At 42.7% G+C, this 19,451-nt stretch overlaps 1 protein-coding gene across 7 annotated transcripts in view; it reads left to right on the top strand.

The window, feature by feature from the left end:
* The first annotated feature begins 1,857 nt into the window (after positions 1-1,857).
* prx (periaxin) overlaps positions 1,858-19,451 on the top strand; it is a 34,260-nt gene continuing 16,666 nt past the window's right edge. For 5 of the 7 annotated variants that reach the window (XM_047335624.1, XM_047335623.1, XM_047335628.1 and 2 more), the window contains exons 1-7: positions 1,858-2,117; positions 12,547-12,599; positions 14,740-14,847; positions 16,477-16,602; positions 17,273-17,432; positions 18,428-18,621; positions 19,203-19,444. In XM_047335624.1, coding sequence (XP_047191580.1) covers positions 16,573-16,602; positions 17,273-17,432; positions 18,428-18,621; positions 19,203-19,444 — 626 coding nt within the window. In that variant the 5' untranslated portion in view covers positions 1,858-2,117; positions 12,547-12,599; positions 14,740-14,847; positions 16,477-16,572. The remainder of the gene's footprint in view (positions 2,118-12,546; positions 12,600-14,739; positions 14,848-16,476; positions 16,603-17,272; positions 17,433-18,427; positions 18,622-19,202; positions 19,445-19,451) is intronic. The other 2 variants (XM_047335625.1, XM_047335622.1) reach the window with 1 other exon arrangement.

Raw genomic sequence — 19,451 nt, 5'->3', positions numbered from 1 at the left:
TAATTTACATCTGATGTCACACGGTGGTAAAACACACGGCAACATGCTAATGGAGATGCTGCGTTTTTTGTAGTTAATCTTTGGAAATCTGTAGTTTCACCACCGCAGACGCACGACAATAACATTCGCCGTCGCGTGATGACTTAGTTTAGTCAGTCGAGTCGGATTCTCTGAGCAGCGCTGTCAGCTTTTCCTGTGTCCTACTAGTCCTCCTTTACACTTTCCTTGACCTCGTGACATTTTCCACTGAGGTCAAGGAATAGGAGACAATTTGACCGCACCCTTGGGTTGGTCCTGAGGGGAATCCTTGGGGGCAGAACTCCAGTCCCCCTTCAGGGGAAGAGTCTGCAACCATGTTTTCATGCAATTTGTTTAAAATTGACAACATCATGTAAACTCAATTTATCCATACTGAATTGTCCCCACAGCAGTGGATGCCCCCTCCTCTTCAGTTCACCTCAGCGAGCGTGAAGTTGTGCCGGTCTTGCCTTGTCTGCATTCGCGCCACCTTGAATCATTCCTCTAGGTGGCAGGTGGGGATTGTGAGCCTTTGATACAGTGAACTGGAACAACACTTAAACTGGACTATCAAGTTCCGTTGTTGTCCAGCAGCCACTCTGCTGAAGTGGATTTGAGCGAGACGCTGAATCGACAGCTCACTGCCAGAGTGACCTCTGACCTCACTGACAGAGGAAAACAGAACCCAGCCACAGCGATCAGAAAATTAATATTGATAAAAGTGGCAATGAATGTATTAGTTAGGAAACGAACAGAGACATATACAGATACACACTGACATACAGAAATGCAGACAGGGATACTCAAAGACAAGCACACACACACACACACACACACACACACACACAAATCTTTCAGCTCACAACAGCAGCTGCTCTTGAAAGAAAGAGTCATACTCTCTCTAAAACAAGATCCAAGGCCTGCTGCTTTCTATTTTCAGCCATTTAGGATAAAAATAACTTGGAAAGTTCATCCAGGTATTGAAAGACAGAGCCTGTTTTCCGCTTTATTTTGTGCTTCCAGGTCTGAGGTTAGCTCTACGTTCCGGTCAGCCAGAACATCGAGATATAATTACCGACAGTTGGTAAGTTACCGGAGAGAAAACCCGTGTAACCAAAACCCCCACAGCATGTACCAGCTCATTTCAGACACCATGGACTGAATGTGCATAACCTTTTTGGAAACTCTGCAATTGGTCAACTTGCATATCATCGTAAGTCACCGGACGTTAATAGCAGACCAGTCACCAAGCAGTATGCGGTCGGATGGAAGATTACAAAGAGCTTTGTCTCTTAGTTTTTATTTTATAGCCTTTTGAAATGATAAATCATTAAGTCAATAACGATGATGTTGCCAGGTTTTTGAAGTGTATCATCACTACATCACTTTAAACTGGTGGAAATGGGGATACAGCACCCCCGTATTTATTTTCCTGATAACTGCCCTCTTGAGCCAAAGTAAAACATGGAGCAAGTTCAAAAAAATCTCCAGCAAGTTCAAAAAAAAATCATCAGCTCGATTTCAGTGTCCATCGACGTCAAATTGAACGTCTCTGTTGAACACTGATAATGATGGATTTCACAGAACAAGTCTGACACGGAAGAATGCCGCAGGAATCTGAGAGACGGAGGGAGAAAGGCAGTCGCCCGGCAGCCTCACAACTCACACAGACGGTCCACTATGACACAAACTTTGTTATCTTCTTCTCCTCCCTCCTTTATCATAGTCGTGCAGCCCTGCCCCTTTGCTGCCCTAATATGGAGCACGACTCTATGCCTTGCGGCCAATCGGGCGGCTGGATGTGTCCCTTCTGGAGATGCCATGGGCCCGGGCCAGGCCTGCAGCTTTTAGTGAGGGGAGCAACAGGCTGGCTGGTGGCAAGGGGGCAAAGGCTGTGGACGGAAAGAGGCTGAGGAGATTAAAAAATACCAGCGACAAATCAACAAGTGAAGGACGGCAGCTGAGGAGAGACGGGAAGTGACTTGTCAGAGAGAGGGAGTCATAGGAGGAGCAGAGGAGAGAGAGAGAGAGGCTGAGATTGAATCTCTGCCGCTGCAGGTGGAGATCGGTCACCTTTGAACCGCTGGGGGAGAATTAAGGTAGGATGGATGGATGTGGTTTAATAAAGACTCTGTGCTGACGACACACGGCAGTCCGATGACACCTGAGGGCTTTGTGCCGTTGTTTCTTTTGGTTTATGGTTTGTGGCTGGTTATTGCAGAGGGAGAAGCAGGTGTTAGAATTCGCAGCTAAAGGGGACTGATGCCTCACTTTCTGGAGTAGCAGCAGCCGTGTACAGTATTTGGTCAGCGACCATGCCTCTGTTTTTCCCCGAGTTTGTTTAAGATAGTTTTGAATCCTCCTGAATCTTGATTTATTTTTCTTGAGATGTTGCTTGAACATTTGGCCGCTCAGGAGCTGCCGAGAGTGGCGCAGAGCAGCTCATGTGGCAGCCTGCAGACTCCACATTGCTGACTTTGGAGAGCGTGACAATAGCACGCTGTTTACATGCAAAGACAGTTTTAGTAAGACAGCTGCCGCTTGTGTTTATTCCAACATGCCAGTCGCCGGTTACAAACACTTGGCTATTCAGAGGTTTATGGTAACTATTTGCAGTGATGGCATGTCACTATGCCTCCGAGTTTATAAGAGTGTTTTGTAATGAGACCTGGCTCAAATAACACTTGAACATTATTCATAACATTTATTTAAAACCTCGAGGAGCGCCAGATGGGTGGCGCCTCCGACAGTGGACGACACCACGAGTTCCACAGCGTTTATGGAGAAGCATAGAAATAACAGATTGTCCTTTATAAATGCTTAAAATGTATATAGAACATGTATGTAGTCACCCCTTGCTCTGGCACTTGCTAATTAAGCAGTATACAGTCAGATAGAAGATGAGAAGCGGCGTAATCCAAAGTAAACAGACTGACCTTCGCATTTTTAATTTATAGCTGTTTAGGGGGGAAAAACTAAATTCTAATTTATTAAAAATAATAGATTTTCCTTAGATAATTCTGAATCTCTTTGTTCAAAGACAGTATATTATTCATATGTGATATGCAGTACGCAATGATTTCAAATAGCCCCTGTCTCCACGTTACACACCGGCGACAGCTGCGGTGTGACGGTCACAGGATCTGTTTGCCCTCCGGGGTTCCAGCTCCACTTCAGAGCTCGCCCACCAGCCTGGTATGCACGTTGGTCCAAAGAGGGTCCAGAGGCTGAGAGCGCCAAAACACACCCGCGCTGTGACGGAGGATCATCAACATATGTGTGGCACTGGGTTACATAATGTATGGACCGGGTTGATATTGGTGTTGATATTAGTGTTACACAACTCTCTATATATAATATCAAACTTCATTTCTAAAAGGCAGATTCTACTTTCTGGCGATTCTACTTGTCTTCTGTTACCTAAATATATTCCCATTCAGCCCCTTGAAGTAGATTTCTCCACCGCTTGATGTGGACAGGTTTGGAGTGATTTACTGTTTTCTGCTGTCTGAGGGTTTTCTGCTTTCAGCTGATTGTTTAAAGGAGAGGGCACAGACAGGCTTCTTATGCTTGACCGGAAGTTCAATGTTGACATCAATCTTCTGCGGTGTCAGCGAAGTAGTATTGAAACCCCAGCGATCATCTCGGCGGTAGCACAGTCAACCGGCACCAGCATGACACGGTCATAATCCATTCAGGTCCCGAACACATGGAATAAATAGTTAAACTGGAAAACTCCAGTGTGGCGGCAGATTCGCTGGCAGATTTGTCAATATCCTTTCCTTACCTTACTCAACAATTACTGATGAAGGCCCTGGGGTCAAAGGTCAAGCATTCCTTTGCATTGCGGGCCTAAAATCTTCTGCCAGGTTCACTTGACAGGGATCAGCAGCAGATTTGAGGGTTGTCCTTTTTGAAAGCAGATTATTATTATTTCGTATATCTTTCTGAGCTTTCGCTGAAATATAACATGTTGGACTTGAGTAAATGGAGGCCAGTAACTGGACTCTCCTTTAATTCCGTCAGTACAGACTGTCTCTGCTACAAATAAAGTCGAAGGTGTCAAACTCTTGTGGCATTTTGTTATTGCGGAGGCTCTAAGAAATCATAATCTCTGTTATTTTGAGATAACATTTTGCTCTGGAAGATGCGTAGAAAATAAAAAGGCAGCAGGTGCAATTTGTGTGTGTGTGTGTGTGTGTGTGTGTGTGTGCGTGTGTGTGCATGCATGTGCGTGAGCTGAGAGTAAATGATGTCAAAAATGAAATGATGGATGATGAGAGCAGTTTCCTGGCGACAGACTTTGGGTGGTGGCGTTTGCTGTTGTGGGTGGGGTTAATTTTAGACCAGGAAGCAGGGTCAAGAGTTGATTGGGCAGTTTTGGTGGAAGGGGGGGGGGGGGGGGCTCATGAGGAAACATTGCTTGACGTACGTGCGTGGGGGAACTTCTCTCGGCGTACACATGGAGCCGAGAGGGTTTCAAAGGAAGGAAAACTGATGTAAACAAATGACTTGAGAGTGCATGTGATTTTTTTTTTTAGATATCATTTAGATATATTTATTCACTGCAATGTAAAATACAGTTTAACAGTCAGAGGCAAATTGACATCCTGATATGATCTGAGCTGTGTGTGTGCGTGCGTGCGTGCGTGTGTGTGTCTCTCTCACCATGTCCCAAGTGCATCTGCCCAAAACATCTCTGTTTCCTGTTTACACGGAGGCATTTCCTGTCCAAGGGCTCACGTCTGCGGGTGTGTCTTGTTTTGTCCATCTGATGTCTCTAATGGCAAAGGAGACATGCCGGGATCTTTCTCACCGATCTTGAAGGGGTTTGGACATTGTGAGCACAGCAGCAACGCTTTTTTACATTTGCAGCTCAGGCAGCTAGGCCCATTGGCAGTGTTCCCGTTGTGTCGTGGTGGAAGCTGTAGCATCTATGAAGGTTTATAATACAGCGTGTTTTAAACACAACATCACAACACAAAGAGATCCACTGTAATGTTCCACCCCTGCCAGCAGCAGCGCTGACCTGAGGTGATGGATTCTTTTTTTTTTAAATTTCTGTCACCTTTATCGCTAAGAATGGAGAGTGTTGTTGCTTTGATAACAACAGTGAGATCAGTACATATGGATAAACAGTTGTTGTTGGCTCTTATCGCAGTCATATTGACCTCAGTGCGAAAGACAAGAGTGTTTCCCTTAAAAACAACACAATGCTACAGAAGACTTGAATATCAGTTAATGTCTTTGGTCCCCCCGGTGTAAAAAGAGGTTATCTTTAAACGTGATTTAATATTGCACTTTCATAAAGTTGCCAGACGCACAGGGGACAGATATAGCTGAAGCAGCAGAGGCAGAGATATGCTGAAAGTCGAAGTCGAACTCTGAAAACCCACCTACATTTTCCATAATGCAAATTGCATCTATTCATCAATGGCATGTAAAAAACGTTTTTTCTATTAATAGTTCCTACTATTACAAAAAGTGTTCATAGGGATGAAATCATTTTCACGTTCATCGTTTGTGGAGACAGAACAAATTAAAGTACAACTCTCTGCATGTGCGGGTACAGATAGTTGTTCATTCAGAAAGGGAAAATACTACATGTTGGTGGGGGGGGGGGGTGTAATGGGTGTGGTGACCCTTTAACACTAATCTGTCTTTGACGCTGTCTATCGGTTTTCAGGTACACTGTCGACTGGTCACCGCGTGCACCTGTTTGACAAAATCGACGGTGCTTCGTGAAAAGTGAAAGAAAATCAATGAACCATAGAAAGCGTGGAAGTCTCCCACTCGTACTCTTTTCACTCGAGCTCACGAACACAGAGCGACTCCCTCTTGTCTTCTCTTCATCTAACATGACGGCAGAGAATATGATGCTCACGCTGTGCATTTACATCTCTTCACTGTTTTTCAAACTACAAATTACAGTCACATTGCCTTCATCCACCTTTCAACTGTGTCCTTTTCAGGCCCTCTTTTGCCTTTTTAGCATTTCTTCCTTCTTTTTCCTCAAATGCAAATGAGGCGTTTACTAATTAAATGCGCATCAGTAGTTTGCCAAAATGACAATGCAACCTTTCGGTGAATTTAGAAGAAATGTACATACACGTATAGACAAAATGTAGTAAAATAAACACTAATACTAGAGATCTGTATTCTGGAAATTAATTTCAATTAGCCTGAAAGAAGAAGTGTTCTGGAAGTGAAATGGGCCAAAATCTCAAAATTGACCTGTGCGTTTCCCCTGCTTTTTGCCTGTAGTGTCTCCCCTTCATTGTGAGGCCTACTAGAAAGGAATGACGCTGATTTCTGAATCTCAGTGTGGTTTGTTGAAGTATTTGCAGTCAGTCTGGTATCTGGAATAAAAACAGTTTCCCTCCTCTGGTCTTGTGACTGTCCTAAAATTAGACCCATTAAGGTCTGTGTGACTGTAGATGCTCGGGCTGCCACCAATTGTGAAAAATGCATCGCGCCATTTCCTCCATGTGTGTGTGTGTGTGTGTGTGTGTGTGTGTGTGTGTGTGTGTGTGTGTGTGTGTGTGTGTGTGTGTGTGAGTGTGTTCTCTTATGTAACCGTGAGTGAGCAGAATACCTATTTTTGTCGATATCTGGCCTGCGCTGATAATACCTCCGTCCGCGGGTAAATCCCAGCCCCACATCCTCAGCTGTCTCTCATGTGCCGCATCGCCGCTGCAGCGTTGTGTCAAAGAACTGTAATCAACTCTTGTAAAGGGCAGATCGCTGGTTGTTTTGTTTGAAGCAGGGACTTGCGTCCTGCCATTACTCGGCCCACTGTAACATCATTAACTTGTCCGTCTCTGATCGGCTCGGAGCAGCCTCTGCACAGGATCACAGCGGCAGGGTCGTTTTTTTTAAAAGTGTGATGCTCAAATCCCACCGTCACATTCACTGAAAGACATTAGTTAGGATTTCCAAAACACGTGACCTCGTTGCAGTCGTGTCAATGATGCCAGAGGAACGTGTGGGAGCCATTTAAGGTTGTAAGCAATGTTATATATGATCTAAATTGGTCCATTTTTAAGTTCACACGATAGTGGTTCGCCCTACAATATGCTGGCACCCCTGGAATTTGTGCAGCTGCCTGGGGTGTGAGTACGGTGAATTTCGAAATGAGGCTTTTAAGGGTTTTAATTAGAACAGAAGTCAAAACTAGATACTCCACTGTGCACCATTTGTTATATAGTGGTTATACATAGCTGGAGATCTGATTTGTGTTCAGAGACTTTTTACAGACAAGGATGAACATGAAGACGGGAAACTCACGGACGAGACAGTTTCGCTGATGTCAAATCCAATTCCAGTGACTGTCAGCGGATTATGCTGCACTGAAATGCTTCTCAGTCGTGGTGTATATTTACAGTATGTTGTCTGGTGTCGCAGAGGGCTCATGAAATACCTTTTCATGAGAATTAGCAGTATTGCCAGAGTCCTGCATCGTGACATAACGGGGAGTATCACTGTGGAATCGCAAGGTCAATGGCGTTTTGACGGAGTCTGTGAGCCGGCAAAGTTGAACAGAGTGGGATGTAAGCATCGCAGCAGGGGCGGAGCTCGCCTCTCAGCGCAGAGGGGCATAGACACATTCTCCGGGGGTCCCTCCTAATAAAGACATTTCAAATTACACGACTTTAAAATAGCTCATATGTAAACCTACAGTGAAGCCACTGAGCAAAAAAGATGAGCGGTGGCCGGATGTGACAGGTCCACCGTCATATGCAAACTTGAATAATATAAACATAAAATAAACAAAGACAGATATATGGAAACTCTTAAAGGCCTATTCAAACATGAAACAATCTACAGCATGGTATGAGTCCTAAATACAGACTGTGCTGAAATGCAGAAAACAACAACAGTTGTTCAGAATCTTTTTGACCCCTCTTTAATTCAACGAGGACTAATTATGAATGTTTCACCCACCAACTGTCGTCCCTGCTCAGCCTGTTGCCGCTTGCTGTAGTCCACTCGTGCGTTTCAGCATCCTCCATAAAACAGAATAATCCAAAGTGAACTTTGAACAAACCACGTTCCCTCATCAAATACTTCCTCTTACGATCAACGGTGACAAACGTGCCCGACACTGTCAGTGTCCCACTCACCACACAGAGAGCTGAGGTTGGAGCAGAAACATTAGATGGATCGAGATAAGAGGTACAATGTTCGGGGAGCACGGGATGCAGTTAAGGCTCTTCACGTTCTCATTCTCTTGCTTTTTGCACTTTAATGGACTTGTTCATACCTTCTCTCCTTTTTTACCACCTAGCACCTATCAGTTAACATTTCACTTACACGTGCGGCCAACTCATCACTCAGACAGTCAGTCCGGAACGCGTACGCCTCGCAGACTAAAGCTTTAACTGTTTGAGTCAGGCGATGAAAGAAAAATCACCACATCCACATGTTGCTAATGGTTTAAAAATGATCCGGATAAATATGTACATCACTTTTACAGACTGACTATGTGATTATTGATTGTAATGTCTCTTCCGCGTAGGGTCTCAGGCCTCCTTATCTATTCAGGGAAAGTTTCTGCAGTTTGTTATGCTGTCTGATGTTCGGTACCCTTAAGCAAGGCATCAGATGGCTGGACCGGCACTCAGCATCCTAGTAAAAAAATGCCACGTAAACAAGCTTCAAACTGCGGAGTGGCCGACGGCACCGACGAGCTCTGTAGCTCTCCGGTTTGTCCTCTGATCTTCCAATTCAGAGCTCGGTGTGAAAAGAGCCGAGACTCCTCGGCGACACACTTAGCTTCCTTGGATCATATTAGCAATGTTGCTTTGCTTCTTACAATGTACCCTATGGAGGATTATAACTTTTTTATTTTCTTCTGGTACCTTTTTTTATGATAATTGCACATTTGGTTGATGGGAGTTTGTATTAAATTCGTCGCGGTGGACCCAATGGTCTGTCCGACACAGGTACAGTACTGTAAGTATGGATGAGTACAGTAACATCACTGCCACATCATTTTCTAACTTATACTAACTTTTCCTGCCCAAATCTCTAATGCCCTGTTATTGCAGTCATTGTCATATGTAGCAGGAGGGAAAAAAATGTAATTTCCCTGAAGTCAAGTTGAAATATTTGTAATTGATCATGGTAGCATGGTCACCATGGTAACAGTGAGGCAAAAATGTAATCTAGAAATTATCCAGGAGATTCTGTGTTTATATGCTGACAATCTTCTTTTTTTTTTAAACAGTCAGTAAAAATACTCCACTACTCTACACCTACATATGCAGGAGGTTGAGGGTCCGCGTTGATAGGGGCAGGCCTGCGGGGGCCAGATCTATAATAAGACTGGGCTGCAAGGCATTTGAAATCTTCCCCTCCACCTCCCCTGCCACGCCTCCATTCCTTCACTCTGTCCAGGGAGTGTCGCCTCCTCCACCTGCTGACGCCTGTCTGTCACGCAGAGCTGCAGTTTAAAGCCGTTTCATCGAAGCTGACAACCATACTTTTACTCAAACTTAAATATTCCGTTTTCCTCTAAAAGAGCGGCTTCAGTTTATAAACTTGTCGCTCAGGAAAACTTTTTTACTTTGATCAAATTAAGTCAAACTATAGATAACTAAAGAGATCACTTTCTGTACATGCTAGATTTCTAAACGACAAAAGTACCGTCCTGCACATTACGGCCGCTGCTGTCTCCGCTATCTGTAGGTCAATGAAGCAGCAGTCGACTCCGACTGACACCTGTCGTTGCTTCTGCACCTGACGAAATGTCACGCAGCAGAATAATAGTTAGAAAGCTTGGATCTCAACACAGCATAGGGAATGTCTCTGTCTGACAAGTATATGACTGAACCCTCGAGTGTTTGTTTATGGACGCCGCTTTTTTTTAGAATGAAAAATCGCATGCACAATTCTTACATGCACAAGCGCCATCCTGCCTTTTATTTTGACTGTGCCTTTTATTTCTATTTAATTTTTAAACACATCCTTGCACAAGTGTCACTTTGCATGACTTGTTCACTACTGCTTCCATTTGTCTGTTACTACTTTTATATATTGTTCCTTATCCTGTATGAGAGAGGCCATACGAAATGTCATTATACCGGAGTATAATGACAATAAGGTCATTCTGATCAGTTCAGTTCATTTTTCCTTTCAGTGGGTGTTTGATTTGGAGAAAAAAAAAACCATCCTATTCTGGATCTGCTCAGTGTCTTAAAGGATATATATATGTTATTGCGTGGTTACTTGTCTAACACTACAAGTTATCACAGGCTTTATAAATGGTAACAGTCAGAGTGAATGATGTACAAGAGGCCCGGCGATAGTTTTGATGTCTTTGTTCTCATCACTTATCACTTCTATGTATTGAGTGTCCATAAAACTTGTTCTATTCCATTAATGTCCGTCTCTGCCCCTCTGTGGCTGATACAGTGACGGCTGGGCGGCAGGGAATGTGTGTTATGTGTTCCCTGTGACCTGCTAGACACCGGACACCTCCGACCCACCCAAACAGGAACGGCATCCACGCTGACACTCTACACGCCCTACAAGTGCGCGCGGACACACACACACACACACACAGACGGGCCTTCCTCTTTGCATACACAAAAATAAACACACACACACACACAGCTATGCTAAGACAGTTTTTTAAAAAGTGATCACACGAAGGTAGGACTGTCAGGAATGAGATCGCTGGGGGCCACAGAGACTGAAAGCCAAGTGATTCACAAACAAGCAGAGCTGTGCTGCCGGTGGTAAACTGACCAATACACACTCCATTTAAATCAACTAGTACTTTTAAATGGTCAACGGTAAATGGACTGTGTATTATATAGTGCACTTAATGACTACTCAAAACACACACATGGTACATCGTCAGGGGCAAGTCAAGATTCAGTATCTTGTCCAAAGACATTTTGACTTGCAGACCGGAGGAGCCGGGAATCAAACCACTGATTTGACCAACCAAAGGTCTGTGTAGTTCACATCACCTTCTTTGGCAGTTTAACGCACAACTTTGTGCAATGGGGGGAATTTAAAAAACTTTAATATACCTAAGATATTTATGCTCGCTTCTTCTTCTGATGGAGTTTCTCGTCTTCACAGTTGGTAGTTTTGCTCAAACGTTCTGCTGCAACATGCACTGCTGAAGTTTCGAAACAAATGTGCAATATCTGTATTGTGTCCGGTCCAATGGCTCCTGTTGGCATCCTTCCTGCACGGTGCCTGGTTGCTGTAAATCGCGTTTGTTTGCGAACAGGCCGAAAAGTGTATGTGTGTGAGGAAAGTGAATTTAGGAACATTGCTGTTGCAATGCGGAAAAAAATCTTTTTATCTAGGAAGCAAAAAACAGTCACCAACTTGCTTTACCGCTGTACGTTACGAGATGTGTTTACAGAACGTAAGCAATTTAATTTGTGCCCTTTGCATCAACTTTCAGTTTGATATCTGTCCTTGTCACATCACACACATGCGTGTTTGACTCCTGAGATTCTGGTTGACCGGGATTCGGTTCAACACACCATGGACTGATCTCTGCTCTTTCCCTCCACCTTCGGCTCTGTACACACCAAAACCTCCTCTGTCTGCTTCAGAGCCAATGAAAATATTAAAAGCTCACAACATTTGATTTTAGATCAAACTGCACAAGATGTTGGCTCATTGTGATGAGGTATACTTCTGTCACAGATGCACTGCTTGCAGGGACTTGTTCGCGTAGTACTCTCGGTTTCCTCAAGGTATGTGCGGATTTCGTGCAGATGGTTTGGGCTCGAGTGGCCGGTGCAGCAACATGACCGAGACCATGGAAAGAATCTCAAGGCCGCCGCCCCAGAAGCCTCAGACTGAGGCCGTGCCACTATATCAGTTGCTTAAACTCCTTATACACAAGCCTGACATACACCTGATGCTCTGGTGGCATGTCAGTCCTGCATGGGGATAGTGCAACATCACATTACATTCATCCACATGTATTATTCAATTATTTGTTGCAGTTTTTACTTTTGCATGACGATTTTCTTCTGATGTGTCAGCGGTCCTCCCATGATTCGTTCGTGTGAGCTGCTGTCGTGTCAAACTGACTCCAGTGAGAGCCTGCGGCTAAAGAGGAAAACACCTTTTCAATTTTTAATTAGTTCTGAAAGATCTGGAAAGGATGTGTGATCAGCCACTGTACATCATCTCCTAAAGTTTTACAACTTTCCTAAAGTATTTATAGACTGAACGGGGGAAAGTCTGTTTGCAAAGGAAAAAAGAAAATCAGAAAAGAGATTGAACTGAGCTCTTTTACAGCTTTGTTTCTTGTTCTTGTTTAAGGGATATGAGGTTATCATACAGGCGTAAGACTTATCGAGTCCATGATTGTGTTGCTTTTATCTATAAGAAAATCAGGTAAATTAATTCAGTCAGCTCAGGAAGTGGCTTTGCATTTCTAGCCTCTCATGCACCATGACGAATAACCTAGGAATTAAAATGTATGTGCAATAAGCACCGTTACTAATCTAACAATCAAAATAACCTGTTGTTTTTTCTTTGTTCCAGACTCTGACAGAGAAGAGGACAGCCATGGTTTCAGTCAGACCAGAGATTCAGCCGTGAGTGAACACAGACCTCCTCCTTATGACCTGTTGGATAATTCATAGATCTAGTCATATGAGCTAATATAATAGTAAGAGGGGTAACATCACTTGCACGTGTCATTTTTATGTACGTGCACGACTCTCGAACTTTTTAGGCACTATCCTCATGTTTGAATGCACTTATTGCAAGTCACTTTGGAAAAAAGCGTCTGCTTAATGAATGTAATGTTATGTTATGTAACGAGGTAACAGAGGAGATGAGCAGGCAACTTCAACAGGAGCAGAATAAGTGTGTGTGTGTGTGTGTTTGTGTGTGTGTGTGTGTGTGTGTCATTGTGTGACCAAAAGGCAACAAGCACCTAACACCCCCTCCATCTTCTTATAGCAGAGGTGTGTGTTTAGCTGAATATGTGAGTCGACTCGTTGATCTTTAATTTGACCGAGGTCAGAATCATGAACTATGGCTCTGACATATCAATAGCCTATCAGTGCTGTGTATTGATAAATCTATGTTGCTGTCCGTGGTGCTACAGTAGCAGACGGATCTGTAACTGTGTCTTTTTCTGTCAGTCCCGCCCTTCTTTCATTTTTGTCTCTGATCTGCAATATTCTCTTAACTAAATTCAATGAATATTAAATTCTGTACTATACTGTATCTTACATACCCCCCGCAGAGTCACCTTCATGATCAAAGTGACAAGTAGCAAAAGCAAGAAGATCATAGAGACGCACCGCAGCCTGTAATGTCCCTTTAATATTGCTATAATTATTCAGTAGCATCTGTGCTGCTGAAAATACATCTCAGACCAAGCCATTTCTATAACAAGATATCATAGGGAAGACATGATATAGTTTTTATGATATAATATGTTTGGTGAGGAAATCAACCTACACTGACAACACCGCACTCCTGCTGCTGCAGTTACATAATTCATGGTAAAATGTATACTGTCAAAACTGTGTTTTGAAAAGTAAGCATCATCAATGCCTGCATCCAGTGAAAGAACAGGGCAAAGATATATGTGTGTGTGTGTGTGTGCATGCGTGTGTGTATAGCCTAATAGCAGTTCTATTTAATAAAATTAAGAATTAAGCAAGGCCTTTATGGTTATCCTGCAGTCCTGATATCAAGTAGCAATCCCTCTTCTTAAAATTTAACATGTCACCTCCCGATTACAGCATACATTATTGTGGTTTATATCATTTAAATTATTTTTGGAATTCAGAATACAGTCTGCACTGGAAAGTTGAAGAGTCAGAGAAGTGCCGACAGTCTGACAAAAGGTGAAGTGTTAGAACAGGATGTTTATACAAGATTGACCATGCAAGAGTTAAAGGAGCAAGTAGAGGAAGGAGATATGGGAGGCTGAGACACAGCGACACGTTTCCTCCAGAAAGAAGGTAAGAGGTAAGAGAACCCAGCAAAGTCAGTTCATTTTAATTTAGTCCAGCTAAAGGTCTTTAGTTGAGAAAGGGAATAAAACAACACCTATAAATATTTAATTTATACTTAATTTGTACTTTATCGATATTTATCCCAGCTTGGGATCGATAAAGTACCCATCTTATCTTATCGTATCTCTTATATTCAGTTATCAGGAGTTAATAAATAATAATTAATTTACCTCTCTCCTCATGCCTCTGTGTTCTGACTAATGTTCAGTTGTCAATCCCTGTTTAGAATTTTTTGGGGATTTGTCAAGAAGACATCCCCAAGTGAAGTGGTTGGTAGTAGCAACGCAAAATCAGCATACAGAGTAGCTCAGAGAGGAGCAAACCCACAGCTCATATTTCCTTCTTTTTTTTTTTTACTGGTGCAGAGAAAAATGAGAGAGCCTCACATGCACAAAGCATTTAAAACAAGGCAGCTGGAAGCTTCTCAGTACGACCATTTCTCTTCTGAATAGCAGCATCAGTGGAGCAGGGGAGGGCCTGACAGCCGAGAATGTCAGTAGTTATTTTAATTAAAAAGGGAAAATTCACATCACGAACCTCGTGCTTCTTAGATTCTCCCACAGGAGTCTCCCACAGGCTGCGGTGCAGAGCAGCTTTGGTGGCACAAACAATCTCATTAGTGGAGTAAAAGGGTGAAACTACTGCTGCCGCATGAACTGTTGACAAAGTGACTTAACACTGACTCCTGCTCTGTGGACAGGTAAAAGACAAGAGGCGGTCGCCGCCCTCGAACAGATCCCCCACCGGTCCACAACGCAACCCTCACCACAGCGGCTCCGCAGACGAACAGGAGAGCCCCGAGCGAGTGGTGAGACACACACACACATTCACACATGCGCACACACATACGCACATTCACACACACACACACACACACACACACACACACACACACACACACACACACGACCTACCTGTATTAACATACTGCTGTGAGTTCCAACACACGAGGGAACTCACTTAAAATACATTTTTATAAATATATAAAACAAATGCTTCTTCAGGAATGTCTGGATAAAGGTATAGAGGAATGGTGAGATTTTAATCATTTGTGTCAAAAAAAATGACAGAAGCTTCGCTGTATTAAAAAACAACTATTTTCATTAGACACATTTTCGCAGAATCCACAATTCTTTTGGTCATGTGGCTGCATGGACACGATCATTGTGGTCGGCACACCGGTTTAGTCCAGACTGAAGTTGAGTTAGGTTTAAGTGTTTCAAAGCTTTGTGATTTACACTTAGTGGACTAAAGAGAGTCCCTGTGACGTTGACCTCCAGTCGCATGAAGGAAACATCATGATGTTGAACTTTTCACGAGCGACACTGTCATGAAAATGCAGCATTGTAATTGACCTCCTGACCCCAGCAGCCACCAGACCAATTCAAACTGGACCGCAATTGTCTGGGCCTGTCCGGTCTGCTGAGGTCATTGTCCGCAACATAAACAACCTTTCATTTCTCCCACCTCAGCACAGAGGCCAGCCGCGGCCTTTTCACGCCGCAGCAGCAGGTGCTGGACGTAAAGTCGCCAACAAACAACATCTGAATGTGGCAGAGCTAACATCGGGCTGCAGGCTATGTGAAACACGCTGACCCACATTTGTGGACTAAAAAGTAGTATGTTCGCAACTTTAGTGTTTTTTGTCAAAAGGCCGTGACACCTTCTGGTTTCTAATGAGAATGTCAGCTAAGAGGCTGTTTGGAAGTTTACTGAATTTCATGTGAAAAACAAATTGTTTGCCAGTTACACAGCATCTGTTTAACAACCACTTATATACAAATGACCAAAATATATAATATGAACAGTATATTCTGTAAATACATAAAGGATAATTGTGTTTGTTCTCAAATTTCAAATTTGTTCTCGATATATTATCAAGATTAAATAGAAGGTTTACAAAGGACACTGATGTATTCTTCAAATTACAAGCATACTGATGTACTCTTCAAATTATATCACTGTGTTGTATACTGTTAATAATAAAATAATGATAAACTAAATGGCCCCTTTCATACATAAACATCTTTAAGGGATAATAGAGTTAAACTGTCAGTCAGTCCATCAAAAGACAAAGGAAATAGATTATCTAAAACACGTTTAAAAAGAGGAGGGAAGTGAAATTATAAAAAGTTACAATTTAACATATTATAACAAAAAAAATCTAATTAAATTGATTAACATCAGGACTTATAATGAATGAAATCACTTTCACCATCATTGTCTTTGTAATTGTACAAAACTAAGACTGTTCTTAGTGGAGAAATGGGAGTGGAGCAGCATTAACAGAATCTCGGTTAAAGCAGTAAAACACCGATTATTGGTAATAACATTTTAACAAAACTTTTCCAGACATAGTTATGATGGTGGTTGCTCTTCTGTGATCTCCGCCCACAGTGTAGACCATCTCACCTTGTGTTATCTGCGTTGTGTCCAGGTGCAGAAGGAGAAGCTTCATGCAGAGCTGAAACAGGTGTTGAGTCAGAAGAGAAGTCACCTGAGAGAGTCGACCTGCCAACTGGCCCAACCAGAGATGGACCCGGACCCCACAGACAAACAGACAGTAAGATGGAATCTGATAGACACTGTCAATGTAACTTTTCAGGCTGAAATGTTTGGTACCTAATCAGTGGGTATTGTGTCTGTTTAATCACCATAATAATTAATATTGAAAGATAAACATATAGATGCACAATTGAAAACAGTATTCAAGTTCCTTGAATTGTTGAAAGAAGTTATTTCCTTTGTTCTTTGAAGAGGGGATGTAGTCCAAGAATACAGTGACCTTTCCCCCATGACTGTATAATGGATTCAGAAGTGAAAAGTGAAGTCAAAAATAACTGTACAGTAAATTTTGCACTGAAGCAAGTGCAACCAGTTACAAAACAGTGTTGAAGCCAAATCTGTCATTTAAAAAAGATAACTGCCATATTCTCCTGCTGAAAGTTGTTATCTGAGTTGTTTGCTAGCATTTATCCTTGATTCATTATACCATTAATTTACATAATACATTTTTGTTCAAGTTATACTGGTCACCTGATAACAATATTTGGAAAGAATGGAAGCATTCCACTGTCAACGTCTTACTACTGTAACTATGACCATTCTACAGCTCAGCCTAAGATCAAACGAACCACAATTAGTAAATGTACCTTGTTTTTGGTGATGACTTGTCTGTGTGTGTGTGTGTGTGTGTGTGTGTGTGTGTGTGTGTGTGTGTGTGTGTGGTTTAGTGTGTGGAAGAAACCTCAAAGTCCATGGAAATTGTGGTGGAGACGGAGGCAGAGGCTGGAGCCAGCGGCTACAGTGTGACTGGTGGAGGACAGCAAGGGATCTTTGTTAAAGACGTCCTCAAAGACTCCCCAGCTGCCAAACATCTCAGTCTACAGCAAGGTACCCACAATCACATCCAATTCATTCAGGCAACATGCACCTCAAAAAAGTGCTTTACATTAAACAAAATCCAAAGAGGAAAAACATGACCAGTGTTTCCTGGGGTTTGGAAACCACCACTGATGCTTTGTTCAACAGTTTAGTATTGATATTTCCATTGGCATTTTTTAATTCTACAAGAAAAAAAGGAGAAAAATGGAGGTTTTAAATGACTTCTAAATCCTTAACTGACCTAAAGTTTGGCATCAATCTAGAACTTGTTGGGCCTGATTCTGACAACTTAAAGGTGACATATTATGCAAAAATCACTTTTCAGTGTTTGTGCACATAAATGTGGGTATCTGGTGCCTGACAGCCCACAAACTGTGAAAAAATACCACCCTGTCGTTTTTCTGTGAGCTGGCTAAACCCTACAGCCTGGCTCTGAACAATTGGTTCAGATTTCTCTCCCACTGTGATGTCACAGTTGAACTCCTTTGGGGTAACTCCACCTGCAATCTGAGAAGCTCCATTTTTCTGGTGAGGGGGCGTGATATTTCCTACACATTTTGAAATCGGTTGACCAATCACAACAGACTGGGTCAGCTGGCCAATCAGAGCAGACTGGGGTTTATCGGGAGAAGAAATCCAGGCGCAGAGGGTGAATAGAGGAGCGGGAATGGGCATTATGAGAACACTGATGCCTTTCTCTGAACATTAGATCATGTAAACCTTTTCAAGTGCTAACTCAAATAAAGGTTTGAACCTTAATATGAGCATAATATTTCACCTTTAAGTTTTGACAATCAGTTAGGCACTTCTTGTAGGAGACTTACCTGCTCACCGGAGTTACATAGTGCAAGAACAGGCATTCTAGGAAAGGAGTGGGAATGAAAGAGGCCCTATTCTCCCTAAACAAGAGTCAGAGTTGCCATGGATAACTAGCTTTGGACTCAGAATGCACTTTGACAGGTTCTTACACTGGACACATTAATTCGTAATGTTTTTGTGTGAAGGTGACCAGTTGCTTAGTGCCAAGGTCTACTTCGACAATGTCAAGTATGAAGATGCTCTGAAGATTCTTCAGTGTGCAGAGCCGTATAAGGTCAGCTTCCAACTGAAAAGGACCATCCCGGGAGCAGAGGTCAGCGTGCGGCCTCGAGTTCCCAGTGTGGAGGTCAAAGGTCCCAAAGCCAAGATGGCCAAAATGGTAATCAAATATATACTGTATTTATATGTTATATAAGGTATAGGTTCTATTTGCACTTAACAAAAAGGAAAAAGAGTAATGCAAATGTATGACAGCAAACTTTGTGGATCATATATACCATTGCTGTCGATATAAAAGCATATGTTACATGTAGTTTATGCAGTATTTACTTGTGTTAAAGGCATTATGGAAATGGCTGACTCTTTCTTCTCCAACTACAACATTCCCCTGACAAATTCTTGATGATTCTGCTGCCAAGAAGGGGGTTAGAAGATTAGAGATAGGCAGGGGACTGGGACTGTAATTTTTAAATATTTAAGTAATTGAGTAAATACCTGATTAAAAGGCTTATTAAAAAGCCAAAAGACTAGGGTTTTGTGACAACTTTGAAATTAAACTGTAACTTTTAAAAACCTTTAGTCTAATCCTTTAACTCAATTAGATTTAAAGCGCATTTGTAGTTTTAATACACTTCCAGTAGTTAAATTGTTCAACAACAGATAGCAGACTCAAATTTGTAGGCCCATTAAATGTCGTTGAATGACCCTCTTGTCATTCACGTGTGTCTGCACGTATTTCAGAGTGTAAAGGGCACCAAGCCATTCAAGACCAAGAAGAAAAGAGGTGGTCGTTTTGGTCTGAAGAGGCTGAAAGAGAAGCGCAGGGAGGAACTGGTGATCGAGGGAACACCCCCCAGGCTCGAGATGAGTGATGTGGACGTGGAGTTCTCTCTCCCAAAATTCAAACAGAGGAAGAGTGCGAAGGACGAAGCAGAAGGAGCTGGAGGAGCAGCAGCCGTAGGGAAGGCAAAGAGGAGGATCAGGTTAGCC

Source organism: Scophthalmus maximus, chromosome 11, assembly GCF_022379125.1.
Source record: "Scophthalmus maximus strain ysfricsl-2021 chromosome 11, ASM2237912v1, whole genome shotgun sequence".
Classification (NCBI taxonomy): domain Eukaryota; kingdom Metazoa; phylum Chordata; class Actinopteri; order Pleuronectiformes; family Scophthalmidae; genus Scophthalmus; species Scophthalmus maximus.
The sequence above is the reverse complement of the archived record's forward strand: the minus strand, read 5'-3'. Positions and strand labels throughout refer to the sequence as shown.